General features: G+C 47.8%; 1 protein-coding gene across 7 annotated transcripts in view; it reads right to left on the bottom strand.

Moving 5' to 3' along the window:
• The window catches only part of CFAP100 (cilia and flagella associated protein 100), a 62,843-nt gene that overhangs the window by 19,953 nt on the left and 20,291 nt on the right, over nucleotides 1–22,599 (bottom strand). For 3 of the 7 annotated variants that reach the window (XR_012498828.1, XR_012498829.1, XM_074340459.1), the window contains exons 3-12: nucleotides 11,761–11,861; nucleotides 9,201–9,393; nucleotides 7,514–7,581; nucleotides 7,270–7,433; nucleotides 6,972–7,052; nucleotides 6,321–6,502; nucleotides 5,955–5,987; nucleotides 5,749–5,878; nucleotides 398–446; nucleotides 98–249 (exon numbers count right to left, since the gene is read on the bottom strand). Coding sequence is in view for 2 of the 7 variants with exons in the window: in XM_074340459.1 (XP_074196560.1) it covers nucleotides 98–249; nucleotides 398–446; nucleotides 5,749–5,878; nucleotides 5,955–5,987; nucleotides 6,321–6,502; nucleotides 6,972–7,052; nucleotides 7,270–7,433; nucleotides 7,514–7,581; nucleotides 9,201–9,393; nucleotides 11,761–11,861 (1,153 nt within the window). In the remaining 5 variants the exon portion in view is untranslated. Of the gene's footprint in view, nucleotides 1–97; nucleotides 250–397; nucleotides 447–5,748; nucleotides 5,988–6,320; nucleotides 6,503–6,971; nucleotides 7,053–7,269; nucleotides 7,434–7,513; nucleotides 7,582–9,200; nucleotides 9,394–11,760; nucleotides 11,862–18,249; nucleotides 18,325–22,599 lie in introns of all 7 variants that reach the window. The other 4 variants (XR_012498827.1, XM_019719405.2, XR_012498830.1 and 1 more) reach the window with 3 other exon arrangements.

The raw sequence follows: 22,599 nt of genomic DNA, 5'->3' as shown, positions 1-22,599 counted from the left end.
CACACAGCCCAGGTCCCAGTGGCTGTGTGGGTCCTAGGATGACAGCCAGTGACAAAGCCCACCCCCACTGGCCTGGGCAGCCCCACGTGAGACCTACATGATGAGCTGGGTGTTTTTCAGGGTGAAGCTCAGCTCCTCCAAAGTCTCCTCGATCTCCTGCGTGTTCTGGATCAGTGAGAGGTTCTGCTCCTCCAGCTCTGTGAAGACGTCCAGGAGCTGCTGGGGCTCCGTGAAATATAGCTCCAGCTCCTGCAAAAAGAGCCATGTGTGCGAGGCACCAGCAGTGCATGGGTGTGTGTGTGTGTGTGTGTGTGTGTGTGTGTGTATATATGTGTGTGTAGAGGGGGGTAGGGGGGATTCTGGTTCCCACAAGCCCGCCCAGAGTAGGGCCACTGACCTCCCCATCACTGTCTGAGTCCTCCTGCACAGGGAGGGCAGAACTCGACCTGTGGAGAGATGTGGGGTCAAAGCACCAGGGCCTAACCTGTGCACGGAAGTCCGATGGCTGTTGTGCCCCATCCCAGTGGTGTAGATGCCTGGTGTCTCCACAGCATCTCTCCACCCTTACACCCCTCGTCCTCCTCATCCATCACACAAGTTGCTTTGGTGGTGGCACCAGCTTCCTCTTGGACCCCCAGCTGTTACACAGCCAGGGGGATAGTTTCAAAATTCAATTAACTCATCTCACTCTAGCTATAATAAAACTTGGCCTCCTCCCAGGAGCTGTGGGGGCCCTGCCACCTTCCCAGCCCTCGGCTCCCCACCACCCAAGGTTACTCTGCTCCTGCCCTGCAAGCTCCCTTCCTGTCTCTCTATATGCTGACCCTCCTCAGGGCCTTGGCTCCCACTGCTAGGGTTGACCCTCTCCATTTACCATCCTTTTTCTAAAAGCCACTTTCAGGGCCTTTTATGCCCATCTCCCCTATCTAGATTTTGCCTGGGCTCTTGTCATTGATGGCCTGCATTGCTATCCTGTGACACTAACAGCCACTTTTGACTGACCCTGAGCACCCCACAGGGGCAGGGACCATTCTGAGCCAGTCCCCGGGGTGTGGGAAAGGTGGTGTGGGCTTGGAGCACTCAGCACAGGGCTCTGGAAGGCCCCACAGATGCGGAACCAATTCTGCCTGACATCCAGACCTGTTCTCATCACCCTTCTCGCCTGCCTCAGCCTGGGCCCCCATCCTGAATGTGCAGGTTCTGCTTGCCAAAAAGCAGTCAGGGCAGGCTCACAAGCAGAGGAAACTGGGTTGAGGTCGGAGAGACTCCAGGTCCTTATCTATCTACAGTGGAAAGGTGATAAGTGCAGGGCCCTATGGGAGAAGCCACAACTGTACTCAGAGGCTCTGGTCACCTGGCTAATAGGTGGAGGGGTCCAGATGCAAATCCAGACCAGTGTGCTCCCAGACCTCTATTCTCAGGGACTGTCCCAACATGGGGCCTTATAGTGGGAGCTCCAGGGCTGATGGGCGTCCTAGGCAGAGGAAGCATGAGTATCTAACCTCTTGGAGCCTCCATTCAACACTGAACTGGAAATATCCCCTATCGGCTGGGCATTGCAGAGATCAGAGTTAACCCATGGCATGTGCCTGGCCCACCAATGGTGGCTGCTCTCCACAAGGCATGACCATAATTCATAAAGATGAATGTGACCTTGCAAACTGATAGTCCTCAGTCTTTAGGCTGTTCTTCCAGCCTAAGAAGCATCAGTTTGGGACATGGGAGGTTGAGTGTGGAGAACATCTAAGGAGGGAGAGGATGTCCATATGAGCCTAGAGCTCAGGAAACAATGGGAGACAGAACCATGGGAGAAGTGACCAGCCTGTTGTAGAGAAGGAAGGACAGGACAGAGCATGTAAGGGGATGAGCAGAAGATACAGACCCCATGAAGGACAGTGAGAAGGAGGCTTCTGAGCTCCCAGGCCACCCATTGTCCCTATCCCCACTACCACCACCCTCATCCAAGCTGATAAACCATGAAGGTTCCAGAAGGAAGCATAAGAGACTATTTTAGTGCCTTTGGGGTTGGCAAAAATTTCTTAAGTAGGACACAAAAGGCATCAACCATAAAAGCAAAGATTGGTAAATTGGACTCAAAAAATAACATTAAGAGAGTAATAAGCAGAGGGTACTGGGGCAGGGGGTGGTAGATGAGGACAAAAGGGATCAAATATATGGTGATGGAAAGAGAACTGACTCTGGGTGGTGAACATACAATGTGATATATAGATGATATATTACAGAATTGTACACCTGAAATCTATGCAACTTTGCTAACAATTGTCTCCCCAATAAACTTTAACAAAAGAAAAGAAATTCCTGGGAGCACCAGTTAGCTCAGTTGGTTAGAGCGCGGTGCTCTTAACAACAATGTTGCCGGTTCGATCCCCACATGGGCCACTGTGAGCTGTGCCCTCCACAACGAGATTGAAACAACTACTTGACTTGGAGCTGATGGGTCCTGGAAAAACACACTTAAAATAAATAAAAAGTTAGAAAAAAATTCCTGTTATCGATATTCATAAAAAAAAAAAAAGAGAGAGAGTAATAAGGCAAGAGAGACTGGGCAGTACTAATAGAAAACAAGAAGAAAAAGGCCAACAATCCAATAAAAATGTACAAAAATTGAAGAGACACTTTTCACAAAGGAAGATAGCTGAATGGTCACATTTTTCATCATGAAAATGTCATTAAAATCATAATGAAACACCACTCCATCCCTGTATTAATCCTACCTTTGATTTTCTGTATTCTGATGCTTTGACATCTGGGGCTCTGCTGACCCTAGATGGACCAACACACTTGAATGTGCTTTTCAAATGCAGAACAACTAATCCAGAACCCACATCACAAGCTCTCACACTGGAGGCACTGTCTCTCTGCTTAATCTCCCAGGGTCAGGTCCCAGACGTCTTGGGGCAGCCACAGATCCCTGAAATTATTAAAACAAGCTAATCCTAAGCCTGTTTACCTTGCCTCATCTGTTCTTTTTTGCAGAAATCACAATATAGTCTCCTGTCCAAAGTTCCCCTATTCCCTCTGCTTCCTGACTACCCTGCTGCTTCCCCAGGTGGCCCCCCAGGGTGTGGCATGCCTCCTCCTCTGGGAACTTTGAGTAGCTAACCATCTTTTCAATGGCAGTCATCTCCTGATCTACTGACTTTACTGAACCTCAAATTTCCTATCAATACATTCTATTTTAAAACAACCCTACCACAATAGCTAGACTGGAAGGTACTGACAATACCATGATTTGGTGAGGTAGTAGTAGGGCAGCTGGAACTGTCACGCGTGCTAGCGGGAGTATAACAGGGCAGCCGCTGTGGAGGGCTGTGTGGTAGAAGCTACTAAAGCTAAACATATGCCCACCCTATGAACGAATACTTCCACTCCTATTTTTAACAGAAATAATGCTCATGCATGAAATAGTGCTCAGATAGAAAAGTACAAGAATGTATGCAGCAGCTTTAATCGAAATAGACAAGAATTGGAAATAACCCAAATGATCACCAGTAGGAGAGTGGACCAAGACAATGGGGCTTATTCCCACAGTGAGACACAAAACAGAAGCAAAGAACAGCCTGTGGCTGCACAAAGCCAGCTGGGTGCGGAATGAAAAGATCTACACCCATAGAGCAGCAGTGTTGTTCTAAGTGCATCAAATTCAAGAACAGGAAAAGTGTTCCAGGGTGATCAAGATCAAAACAGCAGTCACTTTCTGGTGTGAGGTCTGACTGGGAGAGGGCACAAGGGAGTTCTGGGCACTGGGAATGTTTTCTATCTGGATCTGGGTGTGAGCTCATTGGTATACATGTGTGTAAAAAGTCAAGTGTTCACTAATAGTTTAGTGGTTACCAGAGGGTAAGGGGGATGGGGGGTGGGGGGTGGGAGATGAAGGTAAGGGGGATCAAATATATGGTGATGGAAGGAGAACTGACTCTGGGTGGTGAACACACAATGGGATTTATAGATGATGTATTACAGAATTGTACACCTGAAATCTATGTAATTTTACTAACAATTGTCACCCCAATAAATTTAATAAAATAAAAAAAAAGATTTGGTTTGTGACATATCAATAACACCTCAACATAAGAGGGAAAAAAGGAAAAGACCTACATCTGATCATGTCACTGCTTTGCAGGAACTTCCTGGCCTCTGCAGGCCCTGGATCTGAGGGTGGATTATGGAGCCAGAGGCCAGGGTTCCAACTCTACCTGGCTGCTCTGTGCCTTAGTTTCTTCACCTGTCCCTCCATGAGGTGCTAAGGTTTGGGATGGCTGAGCTGTAGGACTAAGGGAACAGGATCATCTGGGGTGAGGCAGTGAGAGGATGGGGCAGACTGAGGATGGATTGGGGCTGGCTGGGGAGGGAGGCAGTGGAGTTGGGGCGGGAGGAGCTGTCCTGTGGTCACTGGTCACTGCTGCAGAACACAGGGGCTGTGTGTGGAGTGTCAGGGGAATTGCAGGAAGAAATCCAGGAGGTGTCCAAGAAGTGCTCGGTGGTCCCAGAGGTAGGAACTGGAGGAGCTATGAGGCAAGAGTCACTGGAGCTGGAACTTGCCCCCAGAAGGAGGCCTGCCCTTCAGCTGGAGCCTCCTGGATAATTGATGGAGCTGTCAGACACTGGAACAATTCTGCACAGCTGGCAGACCCATCTCTGAGCCCCTCTGTGACAGTGATTTTAATGTGTCAACTTGGCTAGGTCAAACATTATTCTAGATGTTCCTATAAAAGTGTTTTTTAGATGAGATTAATAATTACTCAGTAGCCTGAGTAATGCAGATGACCCACTATAATGTGGAACATTATAAATATAATGGCAAAACAGTGAGATGCGCGGTGTCAGTTCCCCCATGAAAGGAAGGATCAGCATAAGAAAACCACCTTTGCTTGTATTCAGGTCGAATCATAAGCACATGCCAGTACTTTTTTGACAGAGAAACGCAACAATTTAATAGGGTTCAACATCCTATTTGCATAAAAATTGCTGGAAGGACACGCAGGAAGTAATAAAACTCATTGCAGCGCTGCCCAAGGCTTCCTGGGCCCACAGCCTGGAAGGAGGTGCGTGAGGACTAGGGCTTAAGATTTCTCAGTTTACACCTTCTACATAGTTGTGATTTTTGTGACTGCTTCAGTGAAGGAGGAAAAGTAACTGCAGCTAAACATACCCTATGAACCAGGTAGGGTGGGTGGGGTGGGTGGGATGGGAACAGTTCTGGCCTTGCAGCCCTCCATGGAAGGACAGGTTTGCACTGGCCCCTGGATCTGTTTGGGGTTTCTGTCTCTCCTCGTGTTTTTTAGGTTTGAAAGTAAGCATCACACTTAAATCTGGGTAATTTCCTGAAGAAGTCTATACTTCTGGCTTCCCTTGAATGGTTCTGGAGCTCTGGCCCCTGGGCCGGGGTTCTCTGGCCACAGAAGGCTAGTAGAGGGTATGTGCCATCCTGTCCGTGTGCCCACCTGGCTGCCCTCATCTCTGCACATTTGACTAGTCCATTAGCACCCAAATGGACCACCCTAGGCTTAAGTTTACTGAATCAGGAAGAAATAAACCTTTGTTGTGGAAGCCTTTTGATTTTCCAGCTTAATTCAGACTATACACCCTCCTGGTTGGGAACAGCCCTCTGCACACTCTCCCCCTCGGGGAGTCTGGACCCATCCTGGAACCCCTGGACTGGAGCCACTGAGAAGCACTCCCCACCAGGCCCCACCCACTTCCACAGCTCCCCTCAAGCCGACTCACCCTTTGGGGTCCAGCCCACCACTCACTCTGGGCTGGCTGCCCTGCTGGAGGCTGATGGCGCTAGATAGGATCTGCCCCGCCTGTATCACCTTTAGCGGGGCTTTCCAGGACTTCCTTGGGCTCTGACCCTCTGGGGAAAGCAGAGGAGTGGTTTCCATGTGGCCCAGCCTGGAGCAGTGCCCCTCCAGCCCGGGGCAGCCACGTACCTCTGGAGACTTTCTTGCCTTTGATCCCTGGCCCTACAAGAAGCAAGGGAGGGGTCCCAGATGGTCTCAGCTAGAACCAGGCCTGCAGCGACACTGCTTAGGGGCACAGGGCTTCCCAGGACCCCTCAGTGGCAGGAGGGACATGCATAGGTGGAAAGCCCCTTGGGTTTCAGTTGAGAACCAGCCCCTCTTTCTTAAGTGGGTGCTTGGGCTGAGCCACGATTAGCTAAGCGGTGGCTGCTGCCTGTCTGGGGCTCTGCAGGGTTTGACAGGGACCAAGCCCACGGCCTGGACGCCTCCAAGGACCCTGCAAACTGGGCACAGGGACTGGGGGGGCCTGGGGACCTGTCTTCTCTTTTCTGCTACCTTTGTCCCCTTTTGTGGAGAACAAAGTATTCTCTTTGGGGGCTTCGGTGACTTCCTTGGCCTTTTTGAGAGCCAAGTGTTTCTTCTCTTGTTCTTCCAACCACTCCTTGGGTGACAACTTATACAGGAAATTCTTGTAGACTTTATAATGCTGCAGTATGTCTTCAAATTTGGAGATTTCACTAGAACCGGGGAGGGGACAGGTGAAGTCAGGCTCTGCCCACTGAGAGGCCCCTCCAGAGGGACCCCTTTTACACCCTGGCCAAACAGGACAGACACAGGAACACTGCCATGTCAAGGAAAGAATGCCCACCCTGCAGGGACCAATGTGGGTTAGACCTCCCAGAGTTACAGCTCTCAGGGACTCTGTCTGCCCTCTCCCAGGGTGGAGCCCAGGGGCCCCAGAGCCATGTGAGCCCTGTCTCCTGGTGATGTGGCCTTGGAAAAGTCACTGAATCTCTGGCCTTCTGGCCTCAGTCACTTCATCTGTAAGATGGGCAGCAGACTACAGTGCTTCGAAGCCCTGAGATACTTAGGGTTCAGTGGTAAAGTGATAAGGTTTGCATTGTGTGGGGCTCCCTTTGGCTAGGGGAGAGTGGAAGAGGAAAATGTGGTCAGGCCAGCCCAGGCCCAGCTTGCCTCTGACCTCACCTTTTTATGTTCCTGATCTGGATGGTCAGATCACGAATCTCAGTGATCTTTGCCACCTTTGCTTTGGTCTCCTTCTCCGCCCTGGTGAGTAGGTGGGGGCAGAGAGCCAAATTCAGATTGTTAAAGAAAAGTGTCCACACTGCCCTCAGGCCAGGGACCTGGGTTGGGGTCAAGGTAAAGGTGGGGTCAGAGGTTAGGGTCAAGGACCAGGTCCAGGCTGGGTTGGGTGGGTGTGCACTGGCCCAGTGGACAATGGGAGTGGCACATGGCCAGCCAGTCCCTGGTGCCACAGGCTTACGCTCTCAGGGCCTGCACAGAGCTGCGGTCATTCTCCCTGAGGAACTTATCGAACAGGGCCGAGTCCTTTTCCAGGGACCTCTCAGCTCGCTCCAGCTCCGCCTCCTCCTTAGTCACCAGCATCTCCAGCCGCTGGATCTCGCTTCGCTTCATACCCAGGGCATACTGGGGCCACCAGAGCAAGAGTCACACTCCTCACTGGGACAGCCCACCCAGGTCCCCGACATGGGAGCAGCAAGGCCTACCTGGATGAGGAACATTTGCCGCTTCTGGTTGATGTACTTGTTTATGTTATCAGATTCCCCTTTCTTTTCTGCAATGAGAGGAAGGAGGCATCCAGGGCATGGGGCGGGCAGTGGGAGAGAGACCCAGGCCCATGGCAGAGGATGGGGACACAGCCAGTTAGTGGGGAGCCAGTCAATTGCTCCCCATGCAGTGCTCTGCTGCAAGGCCCAGGTTATTACAGAGACCATGGGAGAGTGGGCCCTGTCTACAGCAAAAGGAGAGAAGGCTTTGCTGATATATTACATCTCCATGCCTGGAGACTGGTCCCGGTGGGAAGACTCTCTCTTGCTGTAGCACTCTTCTCACCTGGAATGAGACTCTGGACACCCTTGCCCTGAAAATTTCACCAAGCTGAACTTAATAACAAAAGGCCTATTGGCCAGGACCTGAATGAGGGTGGTGAGAGAAAAGTGGGGCAGCATGATCTCTACTTGGGGTACCCTAAGTCCCCAGGGCTCAATTTGAGCAGCAGGTAAGTCTACACCGCAGGAAGAAATTATGGTGGACATCTGGACAACCTCTCAGAGTGCAAGCAGAGAGGCAGCGCAGTGGGGCCAAGGGCCGTGGGGGCCTCTTTCCTTGGTCTTTCTGGAGAGGAAACTCTAGACATGTCTCAATTTTGGAGAGCCCAGGGACTGTGGAAAGGACTGTAGAACCATGTGGCTAGAGTCTCTTGTCTCTCATATCCTCTTCTTTCCAGATGCACATGCTATGGTGCAGGAGTCCTGTTTTAAGTCTAGATGCCTGGCAACGAGCCCACTAGACCCTTGCCTCTCTGCTCTACCTTGGGGAAGGCCCATCTCCTCACTGGAAGCCAAAGCTGGGAAAGTGACGAGTCTTGTGCTTAAACCTGCCCGGTCCAGGCTTCCCTATTCAGGTGCCACCTGCCTCTGCTAGGTCTTAGGAATGGAACGTGGAGGCAGAAAGGAAACACGTGCTCTGTGCACCTCCATGCAGAGTTTGCAAACAATCGTCACAGCAAGCTCAGGGCTTTCTATCCCCCAAAACAAGCCATGTGTGTCAGGGCTATAGTCACATCCAGTACACTTGTAGTTGCACTGGGTTCCAGGACTCTCTGATCTCAACTGTTTCTTTCTAGCTTAGTGATGTTATACTTTATCATCTGTGTTGATAGATTATTAGTGTGTTCTCAATATTTAAGATTTCCTACTGGGTCAGAAAATAACAGCTCTCACACACATAGTTCTTTCTCACTACGTGCAGTGTCTAAAAGATGTTGAATCTCACAACCATGAGGTTGGTACTGTCATCCGTGAGGAGAGGGAACTATGGTGCAAAGGAGTTAGCTAACTTGCCCAGGGTGGTGCAGCCATTAAATCCTGAAGCTGAGATCTGAACCCAGGAAATCTAGTTCTACGTTGATGCTTTTCACTTCCAAGTTAAATGCCTATTTTATACAGCCTGCATTCACTGGTCAACATTCAGAATGCTTGCAATACTGGGATTCAGAGACTTTTAGACTTGCTCTCCATCTGGAATTGATCATTGTGATGGTGGAGGCAGGAGTTAGGCAGAGAAGACCCCCCCCCCCCTTTCCCCACTGCGCCATATCCCTTCCTCTCCAAGTACTTTTAAAGTACTGCTCTTTGGCTGCGCAGACCCAATGTGGGGGAGGGAGGAATGCACCTTTGGTCATGGAGAGCTTCCAGGCAGTGTTGTCCTGGAAGGCCTGAAGCTGCTCAGCCTCTGCGCGTGCCTCCTGGTCCTCCATCTCGTCCTCCAGCTGCAGCTCTCGCCGCAGGCTGGTGTGCTTGGCGGACACTTTGGACGAGTAGGTCATCTTCTCGTGCACCCGCAGTGTCTTCTTCTGCTCCCGCTCCTGGGGGGTGGGGCAGGGGGGATTTGGCGGCACCAGCCTTCACCCTACCCCCATCACCCACCCAGCACCCCTCTTCCACCCCTCTGGGCCGGGTCTCCTCCCCTCTACGTTTTCCCACTTCAGGTTTACGTGGGCTTAAGGTGGTGAGTACTTGGCTTGGTCAGGATGCGGGATGCGAACGGGGCAGGATGGGGGGTGCGCACATGCTGCGCGCGGGGAAGGCTGTGGAGCTGCGCGCGGGGAAGGCTGTGGAGCTGCGCGCGGGGAAGGCTGTGGAGCTGCGCGCGGGGAAGGCTGTGGAGCTGCGCGCGGGGAAGGCTGTGGAGCTGCGCGCGGGGAAGGCTGTGAAGCGGTGTGCGTTTGGGGGCCTCCTGGGTTCCTGCACACGACTGCCATGGGTTGAGAGGAAGTGGGCAGGACAGGCCTCTGGACAGTGGGGATGCAGGCGGGTCGCCAGATTAAGTACAGGCTGCCTACCCCCTGTCAGATATGCATTCCAGATCAGTGGTGCAGGGACATATTAAAAGATGATTCCTTGTTTATTTGAAATCCACACTTAAATCCACTGAGTGTCCTGTATTGTGATTTGCTAAATCTGACACCTCAAGGTTCAGGGAAACTAGACCTTCTGAGTTTCCTAAAGAATCTTGAAAACCCGAATTTGATCTGCAACCTCCTTAGTGTTGGGGGCTGTGCTGTCATTTAGAGTCTGTACCTCCCCACCTATTTTCTGCTCTGCCCTGGCAGCTGGCCCCAGCCCTTCACTTGAGAAGATCCCAGGATGAGTGAAGGTTGGGGCCTCTTCTTCCCAGAGGCCTAGTGCAGGCTCTGGCTGTGGGGATGCCCAGCCCCTCCTGCTGTTCAGGCCCTGGGAGTCTCCACATCCTTCACCAGCAGGGCAGCTCAGCCCACCTGATCAGACAGGCCATCAGGTGGGCTCTTCATTTGGCATTTCCTGCGTTAGTTCTATTTCCTGCTGGGCCTGTCAGATACAACAACCAATTCAATCTCTAAAGAGTGCTGCTTAGGAAAAACCTAGCTGTGGCAGGATTCAGCGTGAGGCTACTAGTTTGCAGATTCCTGTATAAAACAGTCCAGAAAATGTCACCCTGTAGAATCCCAGTGGCAGAAGGTTTGCATTTAAAAGACATTGGGCAGGTACTTGGGGTCAGTGTGAGGTTGGGGTCTCTGCTGGGGTGGGGGGAGGAGTGTGAGGTTGTAGGGGCTTTTTCAGGAAGGCAGAGATAGCCCTGAAGCAGGGACAGGGTTGGAGAAGAAAATCCAATCCTGCACTGGTGAAGTAAGAGAAAGGTCTCTAAGTCAAGGTCAGAGAAAGTCTGTGTGTTTGCAGTGTCTTCCCACTCTGGAGACCACAGGAAAGTGTCAGCTGTTTAGTGTGGCTTTTTTGAGTGCCTCCTTCCAGGGCAGAAGTGGGTGTACAGCATGGCAGGATTGGAGGAAATACTGTTGGATGGTGGCCCAGAGTTACTAGGTGGGAGGTCCAGGGTAGGGCTGGAGCATGTGCATTTCCATAAGTGTCACTGGTCACTGGTTGGGGTTGCAGTGGGAGTTGCTGCCTAAGGAATCTTAGATGCTGAGCCCTGAGTTGGGGTGGACAGTCAGCCTAGCAGGGAGTCTGGGACACTGGCCATGAGAGTATGACCAGAAACATGGTGCTGGCCATTTCCCAGGAAAGATGCTCAGCCGGTGAGCCCTCCCCAAGCCTGGCTGCAGTGAGACTTGCTTGCTCCAGCTGTGCTGTGGTGTGGGGGAGTACGCTGTCTGGGCACATGGGCTCTTGGGATGGGGAAGCAAGAGAGACTATGCTGGGGTGCACACGAAGGACAGGCTGGAGGTCAGGGATGGCCCCGAGACTCCCAGGCACTGCTGACGGGCATGTATATGCATATGCGCACATGTGAGCATGTCTGTGTTTGTATCTGACCTCTAAGAATTCCAATGAGAGGACAGTGCAAGGCTGGAGCAGTCATGGGAAGGGGGGTTCCTGGGGGAAGTGAGGGTCCCTGAGGTCTGCCTTGAGGGACAGTGAGACCCCCAGGAGGGGATGGCATCTCATGCAAGGGACAGCAAAAATGAAGGTGTGGTGGCTGAGGCTGTGGCCACACAGCTCCAAGGAGCCTACCCTGACAAAGGCCGAGGCACAGTGGCAATAAAACTGGGTAAGACAGGGGACAGGTCAGGGACCTGAGAGCCAGGCAGAGCTTCAGGTTGGTTTCATAGGAAATGGTGAGCCATTTATTATTCTAGAATGAGAGAGCGACCTGAGGAAAGTGCTCTTCAGAAATCTGGCTGCTGCTTGTGTGAGGGAGGAAAGAGCTGGGGGCAGGCCTTGGTCCTGATACTTACTGAGCGAGACTTATTCCGTTCCTGATCTCTGAGCAAGAAGAAATCCATATCCCCAGACATGTGGAAAGGATTAGCTGAACGGTCAGGAACAATCAGAGACACTGGGGAAGGAGATATCTCATTGGAGAGATGAGCCAGCTCTTCCAAGCTGTGGCCTGTGCCTCTGGGGTCCCAAAGCCCTCCCAGGCCAGCGCAGGGAGCTTCTGTGAAAGCATGGGTGAGTGGCAAATGTTCTCTTATATCCAGCTGTGCCTGAAATTCACCTCTGGATCTTCCAGCTCCATACTCACCTGTCTGGTTTAACCTAGTTGTAGTTGGGCTTCTGTCCCTGGCATCTGAAAGAGACCTCGTGAATAGCTCTTCCAGTGTCTGAGTCATCTGTTGTGTCCCTGGCCCTAGGTCCTCTCTCATTTGAAGTCTCAGGAACCCCCACTCCATAGAGGAGGGAAGCGAGAGCCTGCACTTGTAAGTGATGGTGCCAACTACTGGGGTCTGTTGACTCCAGAGCTGAGGCCGCTGCCTGCAGTGTGCACTGGGGAGAAGGCACTCAGGGTGAACATGCTTTGTCTCTGCAGGAATCTCCACGATCTTCCCAGGGCAAGGCTGGGCTTGGGGGTGGGTGAGGGCAATGCACCTGAGGCCTGGGGAAGCAGAGCAAGAGTTTGAAAAGTGGTTGCCACCAAGGACCCCAATTCTGATGCCCCCTCCCCCAGAGATTAGGGAGAGGTTCCCACAGCTCAATTCAGAGGCTGTCAGGGAGGACAGAAGCCAGAGGGGACCAAACTAAGGACTTAAAAATATGGTTGCTTTCTTCTACTACCTTTGATTGAAAAGAAACAGGGCTCATTGGAAAACAAAACAAAACAAAAAATTCTTGAAAGAGAATATGGTAAAAACAAATAAATAAACAACTCCTCTACTTTGAATGAGCTGCTGATAACATTTTGGGGGGTATTTTCTTCTAGCACTTTTCAATACACATTTTTAATAATTTCGTATCTTCCATTTTCTTTAAAAAAAAAATTAAAACTACTTTACCATTAACAGCTCCCTGTGAAATTACCAATTCTTTGTGGACCTTGTAAGCAAACATTAAGGGCTGCAGTGACACACCGTGTCATCAGGGTGCAATTGCCATGATGTGCGTAGCAACCATAAGTGCTGCCCTGGACATGCTGAGGATATCATCGACCACCACTGACTGGTTCTTAGGAACTGATTTTCCGAAGGGAGACTACAGACCAGGGGCTGTGAGCAGTTTCCCGGCTTCAGAGACTTATGCTCACCTGCCTTCCTGGAGCTCTGTCTCATTTTACACCCTCATTAAAAGAAAGAGGGCTGTTAAAGGAATTCAAAGTTGTGAGAGTCTCAAAATACTTCTGAACAAGACAGTTATTAATTACCAAGAGAAAAGGAGCTTTACTGTGGACAAGCCTGGCAGACTCCACCTCACTCAAGAGATCAAAGTAAACACTGGCAAGAGAGAGAGAGGAGTTTGCACTCTCTCCAATGGGACCCCAGCATATCACTCAGACATTCCTGCCTAGGACACTTCATCTGTATTCTGTCCTGAGGAGGGGTCGGAAAAGCCCAAAGTCATGGGCATTCTATAACATCTTTGTACTATTCTTTTAACTTTTCTGTAAGAATTAAATCTTGTCAAAATAGAGAGCTTAAAAACTTGAGTTATGTTCAGAATGAGAAGAATAAAGGTTATCTGTTCCTTGGCCCAGCTGACAGGAGGAAGTCAGAGGGGCCTCCAGTCAATTCTCAGCCTGGCTTTTGAGGGCACAGAGCCTGTGCTGAGAGAGGAGACGACCCATGGGTGGTACTGGCCCCAGGTCCATCAGGGACGTCTGGACAGGAGGGACAGAGATGGGACAGAGGCTCCTGCACTATGAGGGACAGAAGACGGTTACTGGGGCTTGTGCAGGTTTGGATTTGAGAGTGGGCTCTTGTCCCATGCCTAATCACGTTTGTTTTTTGTTTGTTTGTTTGTGTTCTTTTTTTATACACTGACTAATTCTGACAGACTCCAGGAGAGACTGCCAAAGGGCCTGTGAGCCTTAGGAGGCCAGAGAGGTAGATGGAGATGGTGAACTAGGCACATGGCTTTTGCACCCCATCAAGGGCCCCCTCAATTCCCAGAAATGACATAACAAATTTAGAAATGGTGGACAGCTCTGGACAATAATAAGCGGGGAACAGAAGCTGATAGGGAGCTCATGGGGTGGGAAGGCAGACAAGGTGGGGTTAAGTGGGGAAGTATAGTCTGACACAGCTCCAGAAGGAGGGCCTGGGAGTGGGGACAGCTCTGGGTGGCAGGAAGGGGCAGGGGTGCCCTGGACAGAGTTGCCACAGCCAGTCCCCTCCTCAGTCCTTGCCACACTCTCTTGCTGCCTGTTCCTAGCCAGTAACCCAGGCAGAGAAATTTGCCCTAAATTCAGAATAGTGAAGACTGAGCTTGAGTCAGAATGGAGGGCAAGTAGGAACCTTTATGTCCCCAAACTGCTTGGTAGCACACATGGGCCTCATGTCCTAGTCTCCATCAGAGAGATTAATTATGATAGTTAGCAAGCACTGAGCATTACCCTGGACCAGAATGAGGAACTTACATTACTTAACTTTCATTAAAACCTATGAGGTGGGAATTATTGTTATTCGTATGAGGAAACTGAGGCACAGAGAGGTAAGAAACTCACCCAAGGCTATGTAGCTATATGTGGCTGTGTGGAGACTGACTCTGAACACAATTTGCATTTGCAGTCAAATGACTAGGGGATATTTGGTGTTAATGTGAAGATAACCAGTGTGTTAATGTGAAGATGAGCCCACAACCAAGAATGGCAATCATTTGAAGCAAACATCCCAGAAATGCAGTTAGTTTAACATTTATAAACCAATTAATGTAATATACCCATAACAGAATGAGAGAGAAAAAAATTATATGATCATTTCAATAGATGCAGCAAAAGTATTTGATAAAACTCAAAACTTATTTTGAACAAAAGTTTTAGCAACCTGGGAATAGAGGGGACTTCCCCAGTCTGATAAAGGGAAGTGGGGTGGGCTGAGGAATGGCCTGCAGAGATGGCTGTGCCATAATCTCCAAAACTGTGACTATGTTCCTTTATATGGTAAAGGGACTTTGCAGATGTTACTAAGGTAAGGACCTGGAGATGGGGAGATGATCCAGGGTTATCCAGATGGGGTGCTCCATATAATCACAAGCGTGCTTATAAGAGGGAGGTAGGAGGTTCAGAAGCAAGGAGAGGAGGTGTGACAGCAGAAACAGAGGTTGGAGTGATGTCATGGAGATTGGAAGATGCTACTTATGCTGCTAGGTTTGGAGATGGAAGGGGCTACAAGCCAAGGAATGTAGGTGGCCTCTAGAAGTTGGAAAAGGCAAGAAAAGGATTCTCCCTCAGAGCCTCCAGAAGGAACTCAGCCCTGGGACACCTTGACGCTTGTCCTGTAAAATTCATTTCAGACTTCTGACTTCCAAAGCTGTAAGATAATACATTGTATTGTTTTAAGCCACAGAGTTTGTGGTAATTTGTTACAGCAGCAATAGGAAATGAATACAGATATGTACAAGAAAGCTTTAGGTGAAATATTCAATGTCCCCCCCACCAAGATAAGGAATAAGACATGGATGTCTATCTTTGCACTTCAATTCAATGTTGTAGCAAGGTTAGTAAAATAAACAGAAGGTATAGGATTGGAAAGGAAGGGCAAATAATGGCAGTCAAGGTGACATGATTGTACAGCAGAAAATCCAAATAATCTACAAACAAAATGGTTACAATTAGATCAATTAGAATGGTTTATAGATCTTACTGTGAAATTAAAATAAAACTTATAGAACATACACTAAACAGAGATCTTTATGACCTTGGGGACCAGTAAAGAATTTTAAAACAGGACATGAAAAGTACTAACCAGAAGGAAATGACTGTTAAATTGAACTACATTAAAATTAGGAACTCTTGTTTATTAAAAGGCCACCAAGACAGTGAGAAGGCAGTCCAGAGTAGGGGAAGCTGTTTGCAATACTTAGAACTAGTGAATGACTTATATCCAAAATATGTAATGAGCTCCTAGAAATCATTAAAATAAGAAGACAGACACCGCCCTAAGAAAAGTGGGCAATAGACAGGAACAGGCACTTCATAACACAGAATCATCAATGGCCCATAAACAGGTAGTCACCCTAGTTAGTCACCAGTGAACATGAGATACATATCCACATTTCCAGGTAATATTAAAAAGATCGACAATGTGCCATGTGTTGGAGAGGATGTGGAGCAACTGAAACTCACATCTGCTTGTGGGACTGTGAATTGGAACAATTGCCCTGGAAAACTGTCCTGTTGTATCTACTAAAATTAAACATAAGGCCAACAATTCCACTCCTTGTAGACACACAGGAGAAATGGTTGCTTATGTTCCCAAAATAGCATATGTAAGAATATTCATAGCAGTATTATTTGTAATGACTAAAAACCAGTAACAACCCAAATGTTCATCAACTCTAGAAAGAATAATACATTGCTGGCATATGTGCACAGTGGAACGCACAGAGCAATAGTAACGAAGGAACTCCTGCTACTTGCATCTCACAGAGGTGATGCTGAATGAAGGAAGCCAGAAAGAACCAAAAGAGCACAGAGTGATTCCATTTAAGTGAGGTTTGAGAACAGATAAAATGATTCTGTGATAGCAGAACACCGGCTATCTTTGAAAGAAAGAGAATTTCTGGGCAGATGAAAATGTTCTAGATGGTGAATCGGTGGAAGATATGAAGTTGTATACATTTGTCAAAATTTATCAAACTGTATACTTGAGATTTCTGCATTATGCTGTGTATGAATTATGTCTCAGTGAAGAAACAAAACAAATCCAAAGCCCAGAACCCTCACCCTTAGTGTAAGAATAAGTTCAGCACAAGCCCCCACCTGTAGAAGAAATTATTAGGTGAATGGCTGATGGGGATCTGTGACTGGGGGTCAGGTGGCCACCATCTGAACCTATGGATCGTAGCATGGCCAACAGCGAGGCAGCTAGATGTGCAGGCTTCTTAGGAAAGATGGTAGAAAGCACACAGCCCACCTAGGAAGGAGTCTGTGGACAAAGTGGAACACAGATCCTATCAAGCATCTAGTGTCCAATTAAAGGAAATATGGGGGAGAGAGAAACAGTTTCCATGACAGCATCAGGAAGCAGATACATCACAGAGGATATTGAATAGGATAATTAACACCATTTCTCAACTCAAGGCACAGAAAATGAAAGGACATGGGGGAGTGGTTGTGCTTGATTAAAAGAGACTGAAAATGTTCAGATCTCGTCTGAATTTCAGTGAGAACGAATCTTCTATAGGAAGACATTTCTGAGATAATTGGGTAAATGATGGTCTGCTTAACTTCATTGTGGGCTTGTAAGAAAAATGTCCTATTTTTTGAAAAAAACACACATTGAAGAATATCAAGATGAAATGACATGTTTGGATTTTACTTTAAAGTATTTTGGCAAAGACCAAAAAGAAAAAGAGAAAAGAATAGATGAAACAAATGTGGCAAAATCTTGTTCACTGTCCAATATGGTGATAGGCATGTGAGTTCATGCGAGTTCACTGGACTTTAGTCTCTTCTTCTGGGCAGGTTTGGATTTTTATAATTAAAAGAAAGAGGAAACAAGGTGGGGTGGGCTGAGGGGTGGGAGCTTAAACTGTGAAGGACAGGCTCAGGGAACACGCTCACATCTGCACTCCTGTGCAGAAGGGTCAGACTTGCCTGTAAGCACAGGAATCCCAGGGGTGGGGGTGGGGCAGTGCAGGAACTAGGAGGGAGTCTGGGAGCCATAGAGTGGGGACTCGGAAGTTGAGGCACACACAGCTAGTTGCCTACTCTTCCTCCTCCTGACAGGTGGCAGCCATGTGTCTAGCTGAAAAGCTACCTTTCTCAGACTCCCTTGCAGATGCTGATGGCTCCATGACAAATAGAATGCAGTCAGATATTGTTGGGTGGGGCTTCTGGGAAGAATCTTTCCCCAGGGAGGGCTGAGTTGGCAGGTGGGCAGTTTTGCCCTTATTTTCTTTGGTCCTTCTCCCTGTCTGGAATGAGATATGATGGCTGGAGCTGCAGCGGCCATTTTGTGACCATGTGACAACTTTGCAGTTGAAAGACCTACGGATAAAGATGGTGGAGGAGAAAGACTTGGGATCTAGTCACCTGGATGATTTTGTTTGTAGAACTGCTATTGGTGGAGCCTCATGGAACCCTGGACTGCCTCCCACATTTACCATTACTATAAGAAAAAAAAATCACACTTTGTTTATGTTCCTGTTATTTCAGGTCTCAGTAACCTATTTCCTAATGGAAACAGAAGCATTTCTTTCTTCCCTTCACACTGGTGAAGGCATCTGGGCCTAAAGGAGAGAGTGAGCCTCCCACCATCTAGGATTTCAGCTTCCGGCTCCAGAGGTACCTTTGACTTTTTTTCCATGTTTCTTTTTTTCTTCAGTGATAGAAGAAATGTTGTATGTGGATTCCTGGCTGTTCTCTGGGAAGACATAAAAGTGAGGGCCACAGCAAATAACTTATTTTGTGATAACTGTGAATACAGTGTGAGGTTGGAGAGAGACTCAGACACACTAGGGCTCCCACACCCTCACCTGCCTGCTGAGCAGGCTTGGTGAGCCAGCTTGGAAAGTTGCTCAGCTTCTCTGAGCCTCAGATTCCACATCTGAGATGATCATGCTGACGTTACCGGGAAATTGTGTGAACTGTTCAAGAAAATGGTCACAAGAGCTCCTAGCACATGTGCCTGGCACACATAAGGTTTATGTCTCCCCTTTCACACTCTTCAATTTGTTCCTGAAGAGTAGTGTAGCACCATTATACAGGGAGGTCATGGGCCTCTGCCTCCTGCCCTGCCAGCCGTTTGGCTTGAGCTGCCCAGGGCCTCCCTCAGGGTTAGACCGGAAGACACAGAGACTCACATTTCCTTGTTGTTCTCTCTTCAACTGATACCCTCAAGGAAGTAAGCATTTGACCCCATACTTCCTTCCATCCCAACTCAGGAATCTTTTGTAGCTTGGAGATTTCAGTCTATGCCAGCCTGGGAGAGCAGCCAGCCCAGAGGGCAGATGGGGTGGGGGTTGCAGTAGAGTATGGAGGGATGTTTTGGTGGGCAGCTCAGAGAGCTGGTCCATGAGGGAGAGTGACCTGGGGTGATGAAGGACAAAGGAGGGTCTGGGAGGTCGGGGGTATACCAAGGGCCAGGCCCTGAGTAGATGGGTGATGGGGTGTGAGAAGACTGAAGAAAACAGGAGTCCTGTGGGACTGGCAGGAAGGTCAGGGCTTGGGGCTGAAAACTCAAATGCCTTCAGGACCAAGCAGCATATACAATGGTAAAGGGAAAGGAAGTAGGGGGTGGTGAGGCCTGGACGCAGGTTGCTGAATCTTTATTATTTTCTCACTATCTTCCTTAGTGACTATATAGTTAAATTTCCAGGTAGTAAATTTTAATTAACCATATCACAAAAATGAGAAGATACCACTGTGATTTAAACAGACCAAAACGAAAAACAAATGAATAAAAACCTAATGAAATTTAAATTTTTTCTTAATTGAAAAAGCAATGCACATACATAGCAAATTTTTCTAACAATGCAGGTTTGATGTGTTGATATGTTGAATATTGACATGGATACAGCTCCTAACTAGTACTGCTGCTGTCAGGGCAGCGAAAGGTTTGAGTAGGGTAGACGGGTGTCTCTGTGAGACTGGGACAGGATAGAGGTCTCTGGAGCTAGGAGTGATAAATCCTTACCCAAAGCCGTCATTACCAGACAGAATTTTGTGTATCTACTCAGAGGTACTTTATGCATACACACATTTAGATGCCCCTTTCTTTTTCACTAAAAATGCATCTGCTTACATGCTAAAACATAAATAAACCTTGAGGGCATCATACTAAGTGAAAAAAGTCAGCCACAAAAGGCAAATACTGTATTATTCCACTTATATGAGGTCCCTAATTCACTTATATGAAGTAATCAAATTCATACAGACAGAAAGCAGGATGGTGGTTGTCGGGTACTGGTAGGGAAGAATGAGGAGTTAGTGTTTAATGAGTACAGGGTTTGAGTTTTGCAAGGTGAAGATAGTTCTGGAGATGGATGGTGGTGATGGTTACACAACAATGTGAGTGTACTTAAAGACATTGAACTGGACACATGAAAATGCTTTATATGCTTAAAGATAAAGACGACATCAAAATAGTGGCGTGAGGTGAACCTCTGGAAAGCTCCCCTGGACTTTAGAACAAACTGAACAACTATAACGCCACAAATGACTCCCTGCACAGCAGACAGGCAAGACGAAGAGGCTCACTATTGAATTCACCTAAAGGTGGGCAAATTTTGTGAGCAGGGGAGGAGGGAAGGGAGAAATGAGGAGATGGGGTCCTGTGGGCGCAGGACACAGACCTAGCTCAGTGCTTCAACCTTGCTGCATCTTGGAACTACCGCAGCTGCAGGAGAGGGAAGAACTCGGACTGCTAGGGCTTTGTTTATGGCCCACAGGGCTGAGGGGACAGCATATAACACGGCTGAACCCAACGCTCACAGCAGAGACCTTGGAGCAAAGACTGAGGGAAGAGGCTGAAAATGGTGGTTTAAGCCCTCACTGTCGCAGAAAACGCCCCCTCCCTACCCTCCTAGAGCTCACCCCGCCCCCACCTGCCCAGTGCTAGAAGCAGAAGAGTAGCACTGTCAGATCAAAATAATATTTGCAATTCTGAGAACTGTGGACCGCAGACACAGATTAACAGCACAACTAGTTCTGGCAAAAAAGAGGGATCTAGGGAAGCAGGACGGGCTGTGGTGGTGGTCGCTGGCATTGCTCTGGGCCACCTCTCACAACCCACCCGTCCCTTTCCCCACCTATCTAGGCAGATTCCCTACAGGAGTAAACAGAACTGCTGAAACACAGGGCACTGAATCTGGTGCAGGAAGAGCTTTGGAACTTCAAAAGCTCTCCGCATCCCCACACGGATGCAGCATCCTATGACACAGTCGAAATGTTAACAGAGGAGAAGCCAGCCTTCCAGGGAATCGCCCCATTGTATGAGAAGCAGGAATAGTGCAGAGAAAACATAACACTACAGTGTGAGACAGAAAAAAAGGCTGCAGCTGGAGATAAAATAAAACATTCTACCAACACATACTGGAAAACAAAAGAAAGACCTCTTCCTATCAACCAATTGCAGAACCCACTCCTGTAGATGTCAAGAAAGAGAAATATAAATCATTAATTGTCATGAATAACCAAGGAAACAAGACAGCTCAGAAAGAAAGTGAAAAGTCTCCAGAAAAGGAACTTAAAGATATGGAAATATATGGCTAAAATGACAGAGAATTCAAGATTGTAGTTCTGAAAAAACTCAACGAGATGCAAGAAAACACAGAAGGGCAGTTTAATGAACTCAGAAACACAATCAAAGAACAACATGAGCATTTTACGAAAGAGATTGAAATTTTAAAAAAAGAACCAAACAGAATTTCTGGAGATTAAGAACTCAATAGAAGAAATTAAGAATGAAATAACCAGCTTAAGTAGTAGAGTTGACCAGATGGAGGAAAGAATCAGTGACATCGAAGATAGAAACGTGGAAATTACACAGATGGAAGAAGAAAGAGACTTGAAACTTAAAAGAAATGAAAGAACTCTACAAGAACTTTCAGACTCCATCACAAAGCGCAATACAATAATAATGGGCATACCAGAAGGAGAACAAAGACTAAAGGGAACAGAGAGTACATTCAAACAAATAGTCAATGAGAACTTCCAAAACTTGTGGAAAGAACTGGATCCTCAAATCCAAGAAACAAATAGAACACCTAATTACTTCAACCCCAACAGGCCTTTTCCAAGATAATTGTATTGAAGCTGTCAAAAATCAAGGATAGAGAAAGAATCCTCAAGGCAGCCAGGGAAAAGAAGACGGTAATCTATAAAGGAAAGCCCATTCGATTATCATCAGATTTTTCAGCAGAAACTCTACAAGCCAGGAGGGAGTGGAACCAAACATTTAAACCATTGAAAGAGAGAAATTATGAGCCAAGAATAATATACCCAGCAAAGATATTCTTTAGATATGAAGGAAGAATAAAGACCTTTCCAGACATACAGAAGCTGAGGGAATTTTCTAATACACTACCTGCACTACAAGAAATACTAAAGGAGGCTATTCAACCACCATCAACAGGGACAATTTGTGGCAACCAAAACATAAAAGGCGGGAGAGTAAAGGCCTGAACTGGACTATGGGAATAGAGAAAGGACGCGTGCTGAAGAAAATGGAATATTCTAAATATCAAACTTTCTTTTACATAAACTTGATGGTAACCACTCAAAAAAACAAAACAAAACAAAAAAACCCCCAGAACTGAAATATATACTGTAATAAAAGAAGAAACAGAGGGAAAAATCATAGAATACTACTACACAGAAATAATAGACAACAACGAAAAGGCAAAGAAACCATGGAGACACAGTCTTACCAGAAAACTAAAGACAGAATGATAGGAAATCCTCATGTATCAACAATCACCCTAAATGTTAATGGACTGAACTTACCAATAAAAAGGCACAGAGTAGCAGATTGGATCAAAAACTAAACCCAACCATATGCTGCCTCCAAGAAACACATCTCAGCTACAAGGACAAGCATAGACTCAAAGTGAAAGGGTGGAAATTGACACTCCAAGCAAGTGGTATCCAGAGAAAATCAGGTGTAGCATACTGATATCAGATGAAACAGATTTCAGGA

Source organism: Rhinolophus sinicus, linkage group LG09 (genome assembly GCF_036562045.2).
Source record: "Rhinolophus sinicus isolate RSC01 linkage group LG09, ASM3656204v1, whole genome shotgun sequence".
Lineage (NCBI taxonomy): Eukaryota > Metazoa > Chordata > Mammalia > Chiroptera > Rhinolophidae > Rhinolophus > Rhinolophus sinicus.
The sequence above is the reverse complement of the archived record's forward strand: the minus strand, read 5'-3'. Positions and strand labels throughout refer to the sequence as shown.